A 23,568-nucleotide genomic window follows, 5' to 3' on the forward strand; every position below is an offset into this window, starting at 1 on the left:
AAATCGAGGGAAACGGAGCGGAATTCGGAACAGACTGAGAGTTCAAGCCCACCGTCCACCTTTGCCCAGCATCCTTCTTGCTAACGTCCAGTCTCTGGAAAATAAGATGGATGATTTTAGGGCAAGGATCAGATTCCAACGGGACATGCGGGATTGTAACATCTTTTGTCTGACGGAAACTTGGCTGACCCCGCTGGTGCCGGATCGAGTCATATGCCCAACCGAGTCCTTCTCTGTTTTCCGTGCAGACAGAACGGAAGAGTCTGGTAAATCTAAGGGTGGAGGGGTTTGCTTCATGACAAACAACATGTGGTGTGACCCCAAGAACATTAAGACTCTTTCTCGTTCCTGCTCGCCGAACCTGGAACATCTGACGATCTCATGCCGTCCATTCTACCTTCCCGGGGAGTTCAGCTCGGTCATCACCACAGCCGCTCACATTCCACCACAAGCGGACACCGACGTAGCACTATCGGACCTACATGATGTGTTATGTCGGCATCAGAACAAGTATCCCGACGCGGCTGTGGTGGTGGCTGGGGACTTTAACAAGGCAAACCTAAAAAAAGTCATGCCGAACTTTCACCAGCACATTACGTGTGCTACCAGAGGGGAAAGAACGTTGGACCACTGCTATACGCCATTCAAGAGAGGCTACAAGGCTGTCTCTCCCTCCGTTAGGGAAATCAGACCATGCCGCCATTTTTCTGCTTCCGGAGTATAAACAAAGGATCGCGCGGGAAGCGGTAGTGACGAGGAACGTGAAGCGGTGGTCTGACCAATCAGAGGCTGAGCTACAGGACGCTCTACGTATCGTCGACTGGGACATGATCCAATCCAGTTCCAGTGACGTCAGCGAGTTTGCGGAAGTAGCAATGAGCCTCATAGCAACGCTAACGGACACCATCGTCTCCACGGTAAAAGTTAGGGTCTTTCCTAACCAAAAGCCGTGGGTTGATAGATCCATCCGTGAAGCTGTGAACGCCTGCATTGCTGCCTATAACTCCGGTCTTGTATCCGGCAACATGGACGAGTACAAGGCAGCGGTCTATGGACTGAGGAGGGCGGTGAAGGACGCCAAAAGGAGGTACCGAGACAGAGTGGAATCACAGATGGAGCAGCGCGACACCAGGCGCCTATGGCAGGGGCTACGGACTATCACAAACTACCAGAGCAGACCCCGCGCAATGGTGAGTGCCGACGCATCCCTAGCGGACGACCTGAACTCATTTTATGCACGGTTTGAGGCTAGCAACAACAGCGCTAGCTCGCCGGCTAACAACAAACCCGTTAGCGTAGCCGAGGTGAGTTCTACCGCTGGGGATGAACACACACTCTCTGTGACCGAGCACAGTGTGAGGAGGGCTCTGTTGAGGGTGAACACCAGGAAAGCTGCAGGTCCAGATGGCATATCTGGGCGAGTACTGAAGACCTGTGCTAACCAGCTAGCTCCAGTGTTCACCACAATATTCAACCTCTCCCTGGCTGAGTCCGTGGTCCCCGCCTGCTTCAAGAGATCCACTATTGTCCCTGTGCCCAAGAATGCTTCTCCAGCATGTATGAATGACTACCGACCGGTGGCCCTCACCTCGGTGGTCATGAAATGCTGAGAGGCTGATAAAGGACTACATCTGCGCCTTCCTCCTTCCTCCATGGACCCGCTGCAGTTTGCTTATCGCCCAAACAGATCCACGGATGATGCTGTCTCCCAGGTACTGCACACCACACTCTCTCATCTGGACAGCCAGAGGGGGGGCTATGTGAGACTGCTGTTCATTGATTATAGTTCATCTTTCAACACCATAGTCCCTCCAGACTGGCCGGCAAGCTGATTGAGCTGGGACTGAACACCCCTGTGTGCTTGGATCCTGGACTTCCTGACCGCCAGGCCACAGGTGGTCAGGGTGGGCAGACACACCTCCAAATCCCTCACCCTGAACACAGGATCCCCCCAGGGTTGCGTCCTCAGCCCCCTACTGTACTCCCTGTACACACATGACTGTGTGGCCAGGTTCAGCTCCAACACCATCATCAAGTTTGCGGATGACACAGTGGTGGTGGGCCTGATCTCCGACAACGACGAGAAGGCCTACCTGGAGGAAGTTGCTGATCTGTCACTCTGGTGCCAGGACAACAGCCTCATCATGAATGTCACCAAAACTAAGGAGCTGATTGTGGACTTTAGGAGGGTACAACAACAGAGGACGTACTCACCACTGGGGATTAACGGGACTACTGTGGAGAGGGTGAGCGGTATAAATACCTGGGAGTCCACATCACCGAGGATCTGACATGGTCAACAAACACAGACACTCTGGTGAGAAAGGCAAGGCAGCGCCTCTACCACCTCAGGCAGCTGAGGAAATTTAAAGTTTCCCAGAGGATCCTTCAGTCCTTCTACTCTGGAGCTGTAGAGAGCGTCCTGACAGGAAGCATCACAGCCTGGTTTGGCAACTGCTCCGCTCAGGACAGGAAGGCTCTGCAGAGAGTAGTGCGTTCGGCTGAGCGCACTATTGGAACTACACTCCCACCCTGCAGGACTTGTACACCAGGAGGTGCAGAACCAGAGCCGGCAGGATCATGAAGGATCCTCACCACCCCAACAACAGACTGTTTCAGCTGCTGCGGTCAGGCAGGCGCCTCCGTAGTCACGCTGCAAGAACAGAGAGACTGAGACGGAGTTTCTTTCCTCAGGCCATCAGGATTGTGAACTCCGACCTCACCAGGACCCCCACATAGACCCACACAACTGCCCCTCTTAGGCACACACACACACACACACACACACACTTACTGTAAATATTGTGTTGTTTTTTATTTGTAAATAGCGTGTACTTGTTGCCCTTGCACATTCCTGCTGAGCATGCCACTTTCATTTCACTGCACACCCTGTGTGTGTATGTGACAAATAAAACATCTTGAATCTTGAATCTTGACATTAGAGTCTCTAGTTTGAGAAATAGACGCCTCACAGGTCCTCAACTGGCAGCTTCTTTAAATGGTACCTGCAAAACGCCAGTGTCAACGTCGACAGTGAAGAGGCGACTCCGGGATGCTGGCCTTCTAGGCAGAGTGGCAAAGAAAAAGCCATATCTGAGACTGGCCAATCAAAAGAAAAGATTGGTATGGGCAAAAGAACACAGGCATTGGACAGAGGAAGATTGGAAAAAGGTGTTATGGACAGATGAATCCAAGTTTGAGGTGTTTGGATCACACAGAAGAATATTTGTGAGACGCAGAACAGGTGAAAAGATGCTGGAAGAGTGCCTGACACCATCTGTCAAGTATGGTGGAGGTCATGTGATGGTCTGGGCTGCTTTGGTGCTGGTAAAGTGGGAGATTTGTACCAGGGAAAAGGGATTTTAAATAAGGAAGGCTATCACTCCATTTTGCAACGCCATGCCATACCCTGTGGGAAGCGCTTGATTGGAGCCAATTTCCTCCTCCAACAGGACAATGACCCAAAGCACACCTCCACATTGTGCAAGAACTATTGAGGGAAGAAGCAGGCAGCTGGTATCCTGTCTGTAATGGAGTGGCCAGCACAGTCACCAGATCTCAACCCATTGAGCTGTTGTGGGAGCAGCTTGACCGTATGGTCCGCAAGAAGTGCCCATCAAGCCAATCCAACTTGTGGCAGGTGCTTCAGGAAGCGTGGGGTGACATTTCAACAAATTAACAGCTAGAATGCCAAAGGTCTGCAATGCTGTAATTGCTGCAAAAGGAGCATTCTTTGACGAAAGCAAAGTTAGAAGAAAAAAATTAATACTTCAAATACAAATCATTATTTCTAACCTTGTCAATGTCTTGACTATATTTTCTATACATTTTGCAACTCATTTGATAAATAAAAGTGTGAGTTTTCATGGAAAACACGAAATTGTCTGGGTGATCCCAAACTTTTGAACGGTAGTGTACGTGCATTACTCAATGTCACATAGCGCTTCGTAATGTAATTAAGGAGGCAAGTTTAGGAAAGCAGCGTAATAACGTGTTACATAACTCACAATGAGTAATACGTCTGTTGGCTTGTGGCGGACATGGACTCAGGTCTTCTGGGTGAAAGTCGTGTGATTTCTGGACCCATCCGTCCTCCCAATGTGGACTCGATGGCTCTTTTTCTCCGCCCCCTGACTCGCTGCTGTAACGGGCTCCTTGACGAGTGGGGAGTTGAACAAGTGTCCTCGCGGTGAAGTGCGTGCGTGGGTGCAGTCAAAAGTTTCCCCGTGTCACGGAATCCTGTTAGTTGTTTACAGATTTTGTTCCGGAGCCGAGAGTCCAGCTGTCAGTCGGGGAGACTTATGGATGGAGGATGATTTGCCTGCAAAGCTTCTCCTCGGCCTGCCGGATAACTGAAAATCCTCTGAAGCCCAACTCGCGATCCCGGAGGCGGAAAGGCTTCGGGGGGTCGGGGGGGGGGGGGGTTGAATCTCACAGCCAAACGAAGCCAGACGCGCGTCTGTAAACACGGGCACGTCAACCCGCGAGCGCAGAGGGAACGCCTAATCTCTTTTGAAAATCATAAGAACACCAGCTGACGCGAGAGGACCTTTCGGTTCCGGTGCAGCGATGATGGTTTTTTTGTTGTTTTTTTGGTCGGCAGAGAAGTGTCACGGTGGCTCTCGGAGGTTTTCACAAAACAAAAACTAAATCTATAAAGGCACATTTCATACCTTTGATTTTACTCTTTTTGCTAATCACGTAAAAGGGCCGAAATCCCACCCTCCGCTCGGTTGCACTCAGCCCTAAACAGGGTTTTTCCTGCATAGAGAACATTTGGGCGCGCGCCTAAGCCGTTTTCCCGAGCGCCTATGACAAATCCCGAGCGCCTAAGGCAAAAAAAAGTCTGCGATGGAAAAAAAAACCACAGCTGAGCGAGGCGCGCGCCGGCATCGGAGCTCTGGCGCGCGCGAGCCGAGAAGAGTTGTTGACGGGGGGGAGACGAAAATTACAGAGTGGCGGGTGGAGATTTCACCCTGTTATAATAGTAGGGGAAACACTGGAGTTGATAAGCGTGTCTTCTTGTCTGATCAATACGCAACTGTGAGGTGCGCGAATGGACCGAGTGGCCAGCTGCTGATCACTCACTCAACAGCCCGACCTGCACGAATAGATGTTTTTTGGGAGCACCGAAGACCCATTTTGACACAGGAAAAACCCTGCTAAAGTGATTGGTTCCTACCGCTCATGTGAATCTTTAATAACCACTCACACACATTCCGTTTAATTTCAGGATAAATATTGTCCGAAGGTCGGCCTGTGTGGTTTTTTAAGGAAATGTTACTCAAAGAAGTATCTAGTTCGGGATGCACTGATGAAATTCTGAGCTGATATAATTTATTATTATAATAAATTGTTGTTCTTAATTATTCCCCTTTTTTGGTATGAAAACATCAGATTTTGATGATAAGAAATTTATTAACTGTTTAAAGTCATTCAACATGTCATTTTGATGGGCAAAAATTAAATCATGCACGTTTCGTTAATAAAATAACCTCTTAATCTTTCGATTAAAACTTATTTGTATTATTTTAAAACTGCTTAAAAAGCCAGTTATACCTTCTCAATGAGAACCAGTGTTCAGTTCTTACACAGCCCAGTTTCATTTTCACACAGTTTCCCGAAACATTAATTAAATGTAATTTCGTGTAAAAGCATTTTCTTTAATTTCTTGTGCGCTTCATCAGGAGTGACAGTGACGAGACCGGGAAGGAGGACGCTTGACAAACACAGGACTTTCACCCAGGACGGACCGCTGTTCTTTTCCCCAAAAGTAACCGTTAGCTTAACGCTCAAACACACACGTTACGTGGCATCATCACTTACGGACAGTTTCTTATTCATTTACGTGAACCGTGGACTTGACAGGAACACCGAAATATGAACACCCCGTGTCACGTAATGACGGCGCGCGTCACGGAGGCCCTAGCGGCGGACTCAACAGGATCAATATCGTGGTTTGGTTTTTCATCTTCTAATGGGATTTCTTGACCACAAAAAAAAGACATAGAATATTGCCGGCCTGATCCTTTAATGCTCTTTCCCGGTATCCTCGTACAGTCTATGCTTTTCATTTCATAAAGAAAACACGTCCGTTCCCAAATGAATGACTGCAAACATGAAGGTTTTTTTAACATCCGTGTCGTTTCAAAATGAAAAGCTTCTGATTACCATCACAAAAAAAAAGGTATCTTTTGAATCCAAGGATACGGACGCAATGTTTGTAAGTTGAAAATAACAAAACACGTCTTTCAAAAACTACCCGCTCATCCACTTCCAGTTCTAAGTTATTCATAAAGCACATTTTGGGTGTTTTAGACATTTCCATGCACAATGGGCCAGCTCTCCTGTGCTCATCAACCCGCCTGAACCCGAGTGCTCAGACAGATGGTGCTCCGCTAAGAAATCAAACCCAATCATCGCTACGGAGCGCCGTTCGTAGCACGCGATGGGGGCTGGATATTTTTTAAAGAGGCATAATCACACTTGAAGACGACTGTACGACCCAAAATCCAATAAACACAGCGCTCCAGACTGAGAGGAAGCCAGATGCCTCCCACACATCCATTCAGGAAACGCACAGAAACAGTTGGGATGTGAGAAAACGGCAAAAGGGATTTCCTTGAAATAGAACATACGATGGAGACCGAGCGGAGAGCCCGAGACCTGATCCTCAAGCCGAGACCTGATCCTCAAGCCGAGACCCGATCCTCAAGCCTACACCGGATCCTCAAGCCGAGACCCGATCCTCAAGCCGAGACCCGATCCTCAAACCGAGACCCGATCCTCAAGCCTAGACCCGATCCTCAAGCCTAGATCCGATCCTCAAGCCTACACCCGATCCTCAAGCCTACACCCGATCCTCAAGCCTACACCCGATCCTCAAGCCTACACCCGATCCTCAAGCCAAGACCAGAACCGAGCGGACGTTTCTTTAGCATCAATAGAAATGCAATCTTTCTTTATTTCCTAGTTATATGTATAGTTGCGTTTTGTGCAACTATACATATATATAAAAAACATTCATTGATTAAGAGTAAATATGAAATGACATGTTGATAAGCAGTGGTGGCTTTTATGGTGGTATTTCCATTTTATGTTACAAAAATAAGTTTTAAAATCTATTAAAAATAATTTGCTCAAGTTGCTGGTTACTTTTTAGAGTAAGATTTTACATTATTCACATGTATGCATTAAAATAGAAATATAAAAAATATATTATGTACAGTAATACATTGATATTGATAATTTTTTTGCATTACTGTATGCAGTGATGGAACTGATGTAAATACATCCATTTATTTTAATTTGTTTATTTTAAATGTATTTAACCAGGAAATGCCTGAGATTAAAAATCTCCTTTACAACAGTAACAGACAAGTAAAAAAAAAAAAAAAAAAAGATTGATCCACAACACGGGAGTTTGTGCTGATTATCTTCGAGAAACACATATTTTTGTTATAATAAACACACATTGACGTTTTGGTTTTAATGTTCTTATAAATAATTATATTTCAACAGCACAAGTAGTCTAAAGTAAGTAAAAGTAAGAAAATTCCAGACTACAATGGACGCTGTTAGTGTGTCCATGTGTTGCGTAATCATTTTATATTTAACAACTGGCTGCATGTGATGTTTTATTTCCATTCATAATGAACCTTTATCTTATTATAATTAACAGATTAATCATACATTTGTTTATTAATATAAAATGGTCCAATAAGAACAAAAGTGAAAATATAGAATCAGGAGAAAATTGAGAAAAAAGGGTAAATAAAAACATACACACAAAAACAGCAATAATATCTTGAATGCAACAATTATCTGTATAAACAGCGACTCCTTGTTGCAAGTCACTACAGCAGTTTGCACTTCATAGTTGATGAAGGAGTTCAGCAATTCATCAACGTTGAGTGATTATTTTGACTGATGTCCCGGCAACGCGGAGCCCGGAGAGACGTTATTAAAAGCCAGAAAAATCGGTTAATTAAATAGATACTTCCCCGGCATCGATCCAAAAAAACTTATTGATCCCATTTTGCAAACAAAGATGACGCACCAAAGTGTTTGGCAAAGGCAGCGCCCGAGCTCGTCAAGCTGTGCGAGGACATTGATTTTCCAGACGTGTGAGCGAGAAGTCACTGCACTCTTCAGACTCGAGGTTTATATCTCCATGGGTTTTTAAAAAATGGCCGCCGTACACGGGCATCCTCGTAAAACCTTTAAAATTAGTCGTAGATACAGGCTGGTTTCCGTCTTCGTAAAAGCCTAAAATTAGTCGTAGATACAGGCTGGTTTCCATCTTCGTAAAAGCCTAAAATTAGTCGTAGGTACAGACTGGTTTGCGTCTTCGTAACAGCCTAAAGTTAGTCATAGATACAGAGTTGTTCATGTCTTTGTAAAAGCCTTAAATTAGTCGTAGATATAGAGTGGTTCGCGTCTTCGTAAAAGTCTAAAATTAGTCATAGGTCCAGGCTGGTTCGCGTCCTCGTAAAAGTCTTAAAATTAGTCGTAGATACAGAGTTGTTCATGTCTTTGTAAAAGCCTTAAATTAATCGTAGATACAGAGTGGTTCGCGTCTTCGTAAAAGTCTAAAATTAGTCATAGGTACAGGCTGGTTCATGTCCTCGTAAAAGTCTTAAAATTAGTCATAGATACAGAGTTGTTCATGTCTTTGTAAAAGCCTAAAATTAGTCGTAGGTACAGATTGGTTCGCGTCTTAATGAAAGTCTAAAATTAGTCGTAGATACAGGCTGGTTCGCGTCTTCGTAAAAGTCTTAAAATTAGTCGTAGATACAGAGTGGTTCGCGTCTTTGTAAAAGCCTTAAATTAGTTGTAGATACAGGCTGGTTCGCGTCTTCGTAAAAGGCTTAAAATTAGTCGTAGATACAGAGTGGTTCGCGTCTTTGTAAAAGCCTTAAATTAGTCGTAGATACAGGCTGGTTTGCGTCTTCGTAAAAGTCTTAAAATTAGTCGTAGATACAGACTCGTCCGTGTTTATCGTCTACGCTAATTGTAAAGACGTGGCGAGCCGCCACCTAACGCGGTCGCTGGTTCAACACCGAAACACCCGTTACTCGGAAGTCGTTCCGATGCCGGCGACTTGATTCTGAGACGATTTAATGGTCTTAATTTAGCCAACGAGTTGCGCGACTCGCTCTTTCACAGCCATGGTGAGTTGTGCCGTGTTTGACTGATCGGCTCATTGATTTACGACGTGGATGACAGCTTCCTTGCAAGTGCTCTCATCTTTTGACGTGGTGTTGCAAGATATGTGGCACGTTGAAAATAATTGAAAAATGGCGCTTCATGTAAAAAAAAAAGAAAGGGAGGCGGCCCTCGGAGTTTTCCGGTGAAAACTGATCGGAGTTGCTCATGTTCCGTGAGGCCAAAGCAGTCAACCTCGGGGAACTACTGCTATGAATATTTCAACATGAAACATGGTGTATATATAATATATATATATGATATATTTAAATCTATATAAATAAATAAAAGTGTTGATATATATATAAATATATAAACATACATAGAAATATTTATTTCTATACATATTTGTTCATTTATAAATATATAAATGCAAATAAATATATATAAATACAAATACATGTAATTATTTATATACATAGAAATACATATATATATATACAAATAAATATAGATTTATTCGTAAAAATATACAAATAAATATAGATTATTCATATATATATTATAAAGCTGCTTTCAGTTCTAGGCAAAAGAACACTTAAAACCACACAACCTCCGCAGTATTGATTAACGCCGGGATAGCAAAGGCATTGTGTCGGAGGGATCACGAGTTCAGTCGACGCCGACCGCAGAGTCAATAATATCAAAGGGGGGGCGACGATGGTATCTGGTGACGGAGCGTCCTCAGACCTCGGCGTGGTATATCGATAAAGCTTTCATACGATACCTCGCACGCACTGACGGGCTTTCGTGGGGGGGCCTTTCGGTGACCTCTGCTCGCCCACTTCGAACGGAGCCGAGGTATCGGTTGACAATTAGTCCCGAATTCGAGGAAGTGCACGTCGATGCGAAATGATTGCGAAACACAGCGTGGTTTACAGTAGCTCTCCGTTCCTCCCGACTACGTCGGATATAATCTAAAGGGGCCGGCGAGCGTTTACAGGCAGCCGGCGGGGGTGTTTTACTGGCCCATCCACAGCTTTAGTGATTATACACTTCTCTTCTGCAAAACATTAATTATTCACCCCCTTCACTCAGGATCGGAGCAGGGTTTGTTCATCTTCTGCAGGGTTTCTGGGAGGCATTTCCCATAACAGCTCGATAAAGACAAGGTTATATATTCTCGCGGTGATAATGGGAAATAATGGGTCGTGCTGCGGGGTAATTACAAACCTTTAGAGTTTTGATGGATACCGTTTATCACATATTCGTCATAAAAAAGGGTTCATTTTAAGTCACAGGGTCAAATCAGAGGGACGAACCGCTTTGTAGTAACTTAATAATGCGTCATAAAAGTCCCTTTGGCGTTATTAGTATTTAGGGGCTGAAACGCTTCCTCCAACTTGATTTTCATTATTTGCGTGTCTTTCATGCAAAGAACCTCGAACGAGTATAACGAGGTAAAAGGAAAGTTTTTTATGGTCTTTGTGAAAAGGAAATATGACGGCAACCTTGAAACCCTGCGTGCAATATGGCACTTAAGTGCACTAACAGCATTTAGTTTTTGACTAGATGCAAAATATTTTTCTGAAAAGGAGACCGACAAATGTTCTATTTCTTCTTTTGTGTCTCAAATGGAGCAGGTTATTTATTTATTTTCAAACCAGCGAATAATCATTAAAATAAATCAGCTGCAGCCTCACGACTCTATCGGGTGTCATTTCAACATAAAGATATCTATGAAGGAAGCATTTACTTCCAATATTGATTTCGTAGTCCGACTTTTGGTTGAGATGAGAGGTTTCTACATGAAGTGCTATAGATTTACTGCTTTTTATTTTTTAAAAGAGGCTTTTCATAAACTCCGTTTCACAGAAGTCCAAGAAAATCGTGCTAAACTAAAACGAGGTTGAATCGACTCTATCAGGTGTCATTTCGATATAAAGATATTTATCAAGGCAGCATTTACTTCCAATATTGATTTTGTAGTCCGACTTTTGGTTTCGACATGAAGTGCTATAGATTTACTGTTTTTTATTTTCCAAATAAGGCTTTTCAGAAACTCAGTTTCACGAAAATGCAAGAAGTTTGTGCTCCTGTTAAAAAAAAACTAAACTAAAACGAGGTTGAATTGACTATCGTGTGTCATTTCGACATAAAGACATCTATGAAGGCAGCATTTACTTCCAATATTGATTTTGTAGTCTGACTTTTGGTTGAAACGAGAGATTTCTACATGTAGTGCTCTCGATTTACTGTTTTTTAATTTTTTAAAAGAGGCTTTTCAGAAATTCCGTTTCATGGAAGTCAGAGAAAATTGTGCTAAACTAAAGCAAGGTTGAATCGACTCTATCGGGTGTCATTTCGACATAAAGATATCTATCAAGGCAGCATTTACTTCCTATATTGATTTCGTAGTCCGACTTTTGGTTTCTACATGAAGTGCTATAGATTTACTGGTTTAAATTTTTAAAAAAAAGTATTTTTGGAAACTCCGTTCCACGGAAGTGAAGGAGTTGATTGAGTTCTGCTCTCCACGGGCTCCGTGCAGCGCTCGGTAGGCGAGTGCGGTCGTGCACGGGCAGTCACTCAAGACCAGACACATTTATAGATATGATGCCGGAGCCGTGGCGCCGCCTTCAATCTGTTCTGAGGTATTTATTTTGGTGAAGAGCGGCTGCAACAGGCGGGGGGGGGGGGGGGGGGGGGGCAAAGAATTTGCGGAATGGGGCCACAAAAACAACATATGGTATTCAAAATAAAAGACTAAATCAATCCATTAACATCCGTACCGAGAGGCAATCAGCTTTTGATTTGCTGTATCAAAAAAAGAAAAAGGGTATTTGTTGATCTGCTTATTTCTGCAGATTGTAAACATGGCGTCTTAGTCGTCTCCGTCCTGAGAACGCTGATTACACAAGTCCGTTTCGGACCCCCGATAAATGCACCGTGATCAATATCAAATCACAAGAGTCTGACGGTGTCTGATTCACAAGTAATCACACAATGTAATGACATTAAATAATAAACTGTAAACAGATATGGAAAATTATATTCATATATATGAAAGATTCTGCTCTGAGACTCGAGAATTAAAAAGATTTAATAAAAAAGGTGTCAAATTAAAGGAGGAATGTTAAAGGAAATAGCCGTTGCCATATATATACATATAAATACAAAAAGCCTTAGCCGTATTTTCTCTTTATTTTTCTTTATATATATATATAAAGAAAAAGCCTTGGCAATTTTGGGGCCAATATATTTAAATATATATATTTGAAAAAGCCGTGGCAATTTTTTATCTTCCTTTTTCATATATATATATATATATATATATATAAATAATGAAAAAGCCGTGGCCATTTTTTCTCTTCTTTAAAAAAAAAAAATACATATAATATATATACATATATATATAAAGAAAAAGCCCTGGCTATTTTCTGGCCCATATATTTAAATATATATATTTTTTAAAGCCGTGGCAATTTTTTCTCCTCCTTTAAATTTGACACCTTTTTTTAAATTCTCGAGTGTCGGAGCAGAATCTTTTTTCATTCGTCCTTATTCCGTCTCGCTGTCTCATCCTCTCGCTGATTATTGCATCAATCTTATTGCCGTGGTCGATGGCGAGTGGGTGTTGATAATCCTTTAACGCCGACTCTGCCAGGAACCAGAGAGCTGAACGTAGGCTGAAGCTTTCTGAAGCGTATCCATTGCACTCGATGGATCGGGAACGCCGCCGCGTTGACCGATGTCGCCTCCGCCAATGGAAAGGCCTCCGCCGGCGCTAGTTCTTCACAATGGATTCTATTTAATTTGTCCTTCCTCCCGAGACACGGGGCCAGAAATTATCCCTCTAAATAGTCTTAATATCAAGTTTCCATCATGCTTATTTTTAAAGTATTGCATTTACAGGACTAGCTTTAAAAAGAAGAAGAAAGGGTATTCAATAATTCCAGCTATTTGTATTCATGGATAATGTGACGTGTGGAGTGCATAAAGAGAGTAAACAACAGCGACAGACGTCTGCGTTTGCAGTCAAATAACTCAACGGGAAACAAAACGCTTCCACCGACATAAAGAAAGAAGATAAAAGTCACAATAACCGGTGAGATAGTCGTCACTTTGTGTCTCAGCAGAGGGGTCAACGCTGAATGTACTCCGTCTGTTAACCCAATGAACACACACTTCCTCCCTGAAAACAAAGTCTCTCGCAACGCCCAAAACGCGTGAGTTGACTGGCGCGCGACGCTGAGGGGCGGGGCTTATCTCTGTTGCTTGTCTCTGTAAAAACGTCATATTTTCCGCCATCCACTACGAAAGAAATAACCACGAGCTCTGCTGTACTTGTTGAGGACGTCCCACAAACGTCTGAACAGCTAACGCCCTCGTGTTTGGGCTCATAACATTATATCATGTATATATATATTAGGGCTGTCAGCGTTAACGCGTTAATCTATGCGATTAATTTGGCCGCGTTAACGCACTAAAATATTTTAACGCAATTAACGCAACTTTGTTTACTTCCGGTGTTCGTTGAAGTTTTTACACTCAAACCGAGTGTCAAACCGCGGCAGTACGGTTTGACACTGTTTCCGTTTTTAAAACAATTATTTCTCCGCGAAAATAAGGATCATAAATCAGTTTAACTCGTGGATGAATCAGTCGGGTTTCCTCCTGCTCCTCCTTCCTCCGTCTCCCCCTCTGAGACACAGAGGAACGGAGGGGCGACGTGTCGGGGGACGCGGCGCGGAAAGAACTCGTCACACGAAACCTTCAACGTGATTGGTCAATCCGTTTGTCTGTCAACATTTTGGGAAAAAAACAACCAATGAACACTCAGTAAATCACAAAGGACCTCCCACCTCACGGGTGAGGCTCTATAGCAGCCTGTCAGTCAGAGAGCAGAGAACACGGCACCAGGACAACTGAGCCTCATTGAATAGAGAGCTGAGATTGTTCTGGAATGTTTGATGTAGAACACGTGGGGGTGTGTCATATGCAAACGCCTTTAAAAGGTGAATTTTTTGTTTGTTTGTAAAATGTATAAAATGCCCCCAGCCTCCAGAGGGTTAACGTGACATATGTGAATGTCAGTCAGTCACCAAGGCCACTGGTTCTGCTGCTGTTCAGTGTTAAAGATGACAGGACCAATGGGGTCTCAATATATATATATTTTTTACTAATCTGATGTTTCACTGAAGAAACAATTTATCATCCACAATATTAAATACCTCGCTGGCACTTTATAGGTAGGAGCCTCTTTGAAAACACAGCTCTGTGTGAAGTTTGGTCTTTAAAAAGAATGAACTTTTAACTTTTAATCGCGATTAATGAATTTCAAAATGTGCGATTAATTAGTTAATTTTTTTAAATCGATTGACAGCCCTAATATATATATATAGATATATATATATATAGAGGGCATATAGCTATATAGCTCAGCGAGACTTTTCTCTAGCTAACGTTGGTGTTTTGTGTAAAACGTATTGATTATTATGAAAACTAGTTTTAAATAATATGATGCTGTCGGATTCAAACGCCAGCGTGAAGTTTGCTAAGTTAATTATTTGTGTTCATATCCGGACGACATCGTTCTGACTTTCAGGACGAGAAAAACAATAAAATATCACATAATGGATAAAATATTGAATCATTTACTGACTTTTTATCATCTTGGTAAAAAACAACAACAACAAATTTCCCCCACGATCCTCCACCTTCTCTATGTTCCTTCATCTCTTCCACCTTCCTTCATCTCCTCTACATTCCTCCACCTCCTCTACGTTCCTTCACCTCCTCTACCTTCCTTCATCTCCTCCACCTCCTCTACCTTCCTTCATCTCCTACGTTCCTTCATCTCCTCCACCTCCTCTACCTTCCTTCATCTCCTCCACCTCCTCTACGTTCCTCCACCTCCTCTACGTTCCTTCATCTACTCCACCTTCCTTCATCTCCTCCACCTCCTCTACCTTCCTTCATCTCCTACGTTCCTTCATCTCCTCCACCTCCTCTACCTTCCTTCATCTCCTACGTTCCTCCACCTCCTCTACGTTCCTTCACCTCCTCCACCTCCTCTACGTTCCTCCACCTCCTCTACATTCCTTCATCTACTCCACCTTCCTTCATCTCCTCCACCTCCTCTACGTTCCTTCACCTCCTCCACCTCCTCTACGTTCCTTCACCTCCTCCACCTCCTCTACATTCCTTCATCTACTCCACCTTCCTTCATCTCCTCCACCTCCTCTATGTTCCTTCACCTCCTCTATGTTCCTTCACCTCCTCTACATTCCTTCATCTACTCCACCTTCCTTCATCTCCTCCACCTCCTCTACGTTCCTTCATCTACTCCACCTTCCTTCATCTCCTCCACCTCCTCTATGTTCCTTCACCTCCTCTACGTTCCTTCATCTCCTCTACATTCCTCCACCTCCTCCACATTCCTTCTTCTCCTCCACGTTCCTTCATTATATCCTCCACTTCCTCCACATTCCTTCATCTCCTCCACCTCCTCCACTTTCCTTCATTTCCTTCATCTCCTCCATCTCCTCCTCGTTCCTTCCGGTCACTCCTCTCCCTCCGAAGAGGAGTCGATGTTTAAACATGAGGCAAAGTGGCGGCTCCATCACGCGGCGGCGCTCTGCCTCATTTCCCCTCTGATGAATTCATCAGGCCTTGAATATGTACGGCGGGAGGTGTTCCTTGAGTGCCTACTTCACATTCATTAGACGAGCGAATCTGCAGCTGCATGCTCTCCACACACACACGCACACACACACACACACACACACACACACACACACACACACACACACACACACACACACACACACACACACTTCTGCGGTGGTGCTCAATGCCAGCTCGGCTCCGGCGTGTTGCAGGTGCTTCAGATAGGAAATAATTAGCTGAGAAGTATCTCGTCGCTGAGCTTCCTTTACTACAGTGGTCGCCAACCCGTCGATCGCGATCGACCGGTCGATCTCGGAGATGTTCCCTGTCGATCTCCAAAATTAAATGAAAATAAATTCAGAAACACATTGTTCCTTGTTTTGGAACATTTTCTGAAGTGTCTTCTGAAATGTTTTCTTCCTGACTGGAAGATCGACGTCAGAAAACATCTCCGCCTGATTCATGAACGCCTGAAAACGGGTTCGCTTACACAGTCGTGTTGTCAGCTGTGCGCCCCGAAAGAGGGGAACGTACCACTACAGGTGAGGCGCAGGGGAAATGCAGAAACACCTTTATTGATAACTTCACATATTACACAAGCTCAAAGTACACCGACATAAAACTAAGTCATCAAGAAATAAATGTTGAAATGCATGTACCGTAGTGTAAATGTTTACGTTACGGCATTAACAGGTTACGCCTGCGCGTGCGCGACAGCCGAGATTCTTGGCGACTTGCCAGGTTTTACCTCCGTGAGTTCCGCTTTTCTGCTGTTGTCCTTCAAAACAAAAGCTCAACATTTAACTTTTTTTTCTTGTCTGATAGAGCAATCTGGTTTACTTGAAAGTGATTGCAATTGCATTTATTCTATTATTTGAAAAGGGACAGATGCAGGAGTCACAAATGGTGGTTCTCATATTTATTATTATGATAATTATTTAAATCTGAGGACGTCTGTTGAGTTTATGTGAACGTATTCACCAACGGGCTGACTTCAGAACCAATCCCAGATGAGAAAACTTTCATGAATACCAAATTTGCCCCGAAAAACTCGTCAGTGGAGTTGAGAAAATCACCAAATCAAAGACCAGGAGCTGGATTACTGACAGACAGTTCACAGACTGCCTCAGACTGGCTGTCTGTGATTATGAACTAACTACAAGCTCACAGACAGAGTTCAGTCACAGCCATCACACTGACTGGAGTCACATGGCTTGATGGCATTGTGATCACAGAGCTGAACTTACATGAGTTGCATTGACTGATCATGTTGTCAGTGTTGTGCTGTAATTGGATTGGATTCAATTTATTGTCATTGCTAGAGTCCAGGTACAGAGGCAACAACATGTAAATAAATACAACATTTATATTGGTAGTTCATCCAGCTGCTCATTGCAAATGTGTTTATTCTTGTTCATATTGTGTGCGGTGAACAAATATCTTACTTGTTATATTACACTTAAATTCTGTGTTCCTGGTCACATCAATTTGAACGCTGGACCAAAATGACAATTAGGCCAAATAAAAAGTCATAAGTCCAGTCTGGACAGTCGTTTTCTCTCAACGCCTCAATAGGTAGATCTTGCCGGTCATGAAGGCGGAGGTCAGGGATCTTGGGCTCAAAAAGGTTGGTGACCACTGCTTTAAAACATGAAATATAAAGATATGTGTGTGTGTGTGTGTGTGTGTGTGTGTGTGTGTGTGTGTGAGATGAAAGATGGAGGTCTCTGTACCTCATTCCTCCCACTGACCAGTAATGGAGATTATCATAATATGCTCGATTAGAGTATTCCCTCACAGGTCCCGGCTCCTTCGTGGGCTGCATGTGAATTTATACACATATCTAGATGTCAGAGCACTGGAACAAGTCTTTGTTAAATGTGAATTAGTCCGTCAAAAGAAATGTTTTGAGTTAAATCGACATATAAGAAAAAGGATTCAGCGATTTTGAGAATGTCCTTGTTTCCTCTTGGAGAAAATTAAATCATCTTCTTGGAGCTTTAGTTAGTTGATTAGTTATTGTGATTGTTTACAAAAGATTAATCCATGAAAATAATCAACAAGGTTTGCGGGAGGCCATCGTGAAGCTTCGAGTTCCCACTTGAGGCCGTCGCCATCTTGGTTTCTTGCAACCGGAAGTGACCACATCTGGACCGATGAGTCACGTAGAGATGACGTAACGTCTCCTTGGTCGCGACCTGTCAATCATATTGTAGCCCCGCCCCCAAAGATATAAGATGGCGGAAGTTAGGCATTTTAAAATTGAGGTCGGTGAGGATGGACCTGTTTTTTCGGATCCAGTTGTCGAGTCGAGTTCCGACTTTTGGCCGTCGCCATCTTGGTTTCTTGCAACCAGTGAACGGAAGTGACCACATCTGGACATGAGGAGTCACGTAGAGATGACGTAACGTCTCCTTGGTCGCGACCTGTCAATCATCTTGTCGCCCCGCCCCCAAGGATATAAGATGGGGGATTTTAAAATTGAGGTCTGTGAGGATGGACCTAATTTTTTTGGGATCCAGCCTCAAGAGTCCACTTGGGAAACCGCTTGATTGGAACCATCAACACGAAGACACACCAAAACATCGAGACCTCATTTCCCAAAATATTCAGAAAAAAACGACAAGAAACCAAAAGGTATTTCTGCGGAGTATGGCTCAACGTTATTTCCTCGTTTCTAGATATATTTTTAAAGTGTCACATAAAAATAAACTCCAGTACCGATGCTAAAATAAGCTAAGTCTGAGTTAAGTCCCTCACTGGTCTCACAAGTATATTGAACTTGTAATCCCGTAGACTTCTCGTTCCTTAAATAAAATACACTATCCACACAGATGTTGGCGTGAGCCGGAATATTCCGGACCGAAGCGCTAACTCACGGTGGTGCCTCCTGACGTGGGGCATCTCTCTGGCAGTAAATACAAAACCACTCTGGCTCTGAAGTGGTCCACGCGGCCCCATTAAAAGGGCGTTTAAAGAATGCAGAAGCAGCAGAAATTATGCACAGAACTTAACGCGGAGTTCAATAACGTTTTCACGAGGAAGCACTCAGCCCCGCTTCCTCCGCTTCTTCTGTTACGGACGCAGTTAGCTGGAGGGAAGCTGGCGGTTTGCAGGAGTCGAGGCAAACGTAGAGCGAAGCAGCAGCAGCGCTGCCTTTATAAAATATGGAGTACAACAAATAAATAATGAGAATAATAATTAGAAAAAACAAAAAGAAATTGTGGTTTTTAAAAATAAAATATGTAGTGAAAAATAAGAACAATATTATACTTAGTAAAAACAGGAAGGAATCGTTGTTTTTTTAATAAAATATGGAGTAAAAAATAAATAAAATACTAATAGTTAGAAAAAACAGGAAGAAATCTAAAATTGTTCATAGAATCCGGAGTAAAAAAATTAATTACTATTATTATTTTTAGAAAAAATAGGAAGAAATGTTTGTATTTTTAGTAAAAGAAACAACAATAATTAATAATAATAATGAGTAAAAACAGGAAGAAATCTTTGTTTCATAATTAAATTCAGACTAAATATAATAAATAATAATAATTAGAATTAACGGGAAGAAATCGTTGATTTAAAAAAATTGGGGGTAAAAAATAAATAAAATTAGTTAGAAAAAACAGGAAGAAATCTTAGTATTTTCATATAATACAAAAAATTAATAATAATAATTAGAAAAAACAAGAAATCCTTGTATTTTAATATAATACGGAGTAAGATAAATAAATAATAAAAAACAGGAAGAAATGATAGTATTTTCAGTAGATTTTGCACCCCGCCCCACGGTTGCCCTCATCTGGGCATGAGGGTAAAGGTCACCGCGGTGCAGCATCAACTGCGTCCCGCTGGCCCCCGATTGGCTGACGGTGTCTCAGGGAAGCCTCCTGACAGGAAGTGGCTGCGGCTCGACGAGGCCCACGAGATTCAGCCGTGACGCGCCTCCCCTCCTTTCTTTTCTTGTCTTGTTTCTCTAAACACGAGAGCATCCATCTGACCTCCGGGAGCATCTCGCCGTTTCATCTCGGTGCGGTCGGCACGGCGATCACGCCTGACACGCCGCGCCGCCATCAAGGAGTAATGCGGCTGACGGTCCGGAGATCCAGCTCCACATAAACGGCCATAAAACAAGAAAACACGCGGCACCGGTTTGGTGTCGCCACGTCGCCGAGACAACGCTCACCGGAGGAAGGGAGGCGGCTCAGCAGGCAGGATTCCTCTTTACATTATTCCTCTTTATGTTATTCCTCTTGACAGGATTCCTCTTTATGTTATTCCTCTTGACAGGATTCCTCTTGACAGGATTTCTCTTTACAGGATTCCTCTTTACGTTATTCCTCTTTATGTTATTCCTCTTGACAGGATTCCTCTTGACAGGATTCCTCTTGACAGGATTCCTCTTTACAGGATTCCTCTTTACGTTATTCCTCTTTATGTTATTCCTCTTGACAGGATTCCTCTTTACATTATTCCTCTTTACAGGATTCCTCTTTACATTATTCCTCTTTACAGGATTCCTCTTTACATTATTCCTCTTTACATTGGTCCCATTTACACTATTCCTCTTTACATGATTCTTCTTTAAATGCATCCTATTTACATTATTCCTATTTACACTATTTACACAATTCCTCTTTACAGTATTCCTCTTCACGCTACTCCTCTTTATGTTATTCCCTTTTACAGTATTCCTCAAGAATGACCTCATCATGTACCATCTGTCCGTTAGGTTCAGGGTTAGCTTGTAAACCAGCTTCCTGTGTGGAGAGCAAAAGGGGCGGAGCCTTGTCATTCTTTCAGGTTTAGCTTGTAAACCAGCTTCCTGTGTGGAGAGCAAAAGGGGCGGAGCCTTGTCATTCTTTCAGGGTTAGCTTGTAAACCAACTTCCTGTGTGGAGAGCAAAAGGGGCGGAGTCTTGTCATTCTTTCAGGGTTAGCTTGTAAACCAGCTTCCTGTGTGGAGAGCAAAAGGGGCGGAGCCTGCTCATTATTTCAGTGTTAGCTTGTAAACCAGCTACCTGTGTGGAGAGCAAAAGGGGTGGAGCCTTGTCATTGTTTCAGGACGGGAAGTCTCCGAGCCCGGCTATCCGTGGGCTAAACATATGACTTCCTGTGTAGTTTTCTTGAGGTAGAAGGACTACAAACGCCGGGTACATTTTGGGCAGTTAGAGCAACTTGCAGAAGCAAAACATGCAGAATATTCCAGAACATCTGGGAATGAAACTCTTCCGCTGCTGTGGTCCGACTCATGATTCATTCACTGGTAAAGCAACTATGAAGGTTTATGGATCCGCCCCTCAACGACCCCCCCCCCCCCCCCCAAAGCACAGGGACACAATAACAGAAACACCTCGTGTGAGGGAGTCCAGGTGTCTGGACCCGGATGTGGACTCGGCTCAGAGGACCTGGAGCTCTGCTGCCCGTTGATATCGGGCTCGATGCATCTTTTCCTATTTCACGGCGAACACGGTTTAAATCCGTGAAATAAAACATGAAGCTGAAACATCCTGAGAGAGGAGCTGGAACTAGATGGTTTATTCACACACACACACACACACACACACACACACACACACACACACACACACACACACACACACACACACACAACAAAATATAAACCACTCAAGCGGTCCAATTCCGAACTAGGACTGGACAGTTTCAGTTGGGGGGGGGGGGCTAACAGCAGTTGTCTGTGCAGTACAGCTGTGGCCAGTCAGCAGTTTGTGTCCTCCACAACACACTCACAAGCAAGCCACCCCCCCCCCCCCCCACAAAAAAAGAAGCTGAGGTGTGCCGGCTGCGCTCTGCGTGTGCGCGTGAGGAGATGAACCTGTTTGCATTAACCTTCATCGCGCGTGCACGGGGGTCGAAAGGGGGAGTGGGGGGGGTCCATTCCCGAGAGGAAAGAGAGTCACGCGCGCAACTTGTTATACGTCCGCCGCGTTCGCTGACACGAGCGCGCTCCTCCAAAAAAGAAGTGCGCTTGAAAACAGCAGCGGCAGCGAACAGCAGCGGCAGCGAACAACAGCGGCAGCGAACAGCAGCGGCAGCGAACAGCAGCCGGCGCCGAGGCTCTCCTCTCCTCGCGGCGGGGCGCGCACGAGGAGCTTCTTCTTCTTCTTTTTAACAGGTGGAGCGCGCGCGGAGGAGCAGATACTCACAGTGAGTGGCGGCGGACGCTCCGCTCAGCACGCGCAGGGAGTAGAGGGTGACCAGCTGCAGCAGAACAACCATCTTCCCAGAGGTGGTGGTAGTATCCGTGAGAGAGAGAGAGAGAAGGAGAAGGAGAAGGAGAAACAAGAGGAGCGGGTCCTCCTCGCTCCTCCAGCACGGAGGGATAGAAGGAGTCTGGCGGAGAGAGAGACGCGCAGACCGCTCAGACGACGACACTCCCTCACTGTGAGGCGCAACCTGCCTCTCTCTCCCTCCCTCCCTCCCTCTCTCTCTCTCTCTCTCTCTCTCTCTCTCTCTCTCTCTCTCTCTCTCTCTCTCTCTCTCTATTGGCAGGAGGAGCGCGGCGGTGGCGGTGCGCGCGCTCTGTGAGGAGAATGCGCCACAGGGGACGCGGTGTGTGCGGCAGCAGCTCCCATAATACCTCTTTTACCCTACGTGTGTGTGCGTGTGAGTGTGTGTCTATGAGTGAGTGTGTGTGTCTTTGTGAGTGTGTGTGTATGTGAGAGTGTGTGTCTGTGTGAGTGTGTGTATGTGAGAGTGTGTGTGAGTGTGTGTGTATGTGAGAGTGTCTGTGTGAGTGTGTGTGTATGTGAGAGTGTGAGTGTGTGTGTCTGTGTGAGTGAGTGTGTGTCTGTGTGAGTGTGTGTATGTGTGAGTGTGTGTGTATGTGAGAGTGTGTCTGTGTGAGTGTGTGTGTATGTGAGAGTGTGAGTGTGTGTGTCTGTGTGAGTGAGTGTGTGTCTGTGTGAGTGTGTGTATGTGAGAGTGTGTGTGAGTGTGTGTGTATGTCTGTGTGAGTGTGTGTGTATGTGAGAGTGTGAGTGTGTGTGTCTGTGTGAGTGAGTGTGTGTCTGTGTGAGTGTGTGTCTATGAGTGAGTGTGTGTGTCTTTGTGAGTGTGTGTGTATGTGAGTGTGTGTGAGTGTGTGTAGGTGAGAGTGTGTGTGAGTGTGTGTATGTGAGAGTGTGTCTGTGTGAGTGTGTGTGTATGTGAGAGTGTGAGTGTGTGTGTGTTATGATTTTATTTATCAGGATACCACTGGTGGTTGTTTTTGTGTGAGGGAGCCGATCATCAAACAACAACAACAACAACACGATCGTATATTTGTTGTGCCGAGAGCAGAAATCTTTTATTTATTTATTTTTTGCCTCAACTTCACATTATTCTATTGTCTGGAGTGTAACGGCTGCAATATAAACACGACCACCGGGGGAGTGGTAGAGTTTAAGGGGAGGGGGGGGTCACCATGGGACCCCATTAGTTAGGCAGCCCATCAAATCACACGTGACTTGTCACCAGCGATGCTGTTGTTTTCACCTTGTGTGTGTGTGTGTGAAGCAGGATCTCACACACACACACACACACACACACACACACACACACACACACACACAGACACACACACAGACGCCTGATCTCAGGTCTGTTCTTCAGGACCTCAAATCAATTCTTCACGAGAGAAAAGAGATTCTCACCTGATGACAAGTTTGGTGTGCAGCCCTCCTTTCCTTCCTCCCTCCATCCCTCTCTCCATCCTTTCCCTCCCTCCCTCCATCCCATCTCTCCATCC

General features: G+C 44.3%; 1 protein-coding gene across 2 annotated transcripts in view; it reads right to left on the minus strand.

Annotated features, from left to right (window-relative positions):
* Window positions 1-22,114, minus strand: part of cntnap5a (contactin associated protein family member 5a) — a 110,610-nt gene extending 88,496 nt beyond the window's left edge. For both annotated transcript variants that reach the window (XR_008833159.1, XM_056426110.1), the window contains exon 1: window positions 21,986-22,114. Coding sequence is in view for 1 of the 2 variants with exons in the window: in XM_056426110.1 (XP_056282085.1) it covers window positions 21,986-22,058 (73 nt within the window). In the remaining variant the exon portion in view is untranslated. The remainder of the gene's footprint in view (window positions 1-21,985) is intronic.
* Window positions 22,115-23,568: the final 1,454 nt, after the last annotated feature.

The sequence above is a fragment of the Pseudoliparis swirei genome, chromosome 2 (assembly GCF_029220125.1).
Source record: "Pseudoliparis swirei isolate HS2019 ecotype Mariana Trench chromosome 2, NWPU_hadal_v1, whole genome shotgun sequence".
Taxonomy (NCBI): domain Eukaryota; kingdom Metazoa; phylum Chordata; class Actinopteri; order Perciformes; family Liparidae; genus Pseudoliparis; species Pseudoliparis swirei.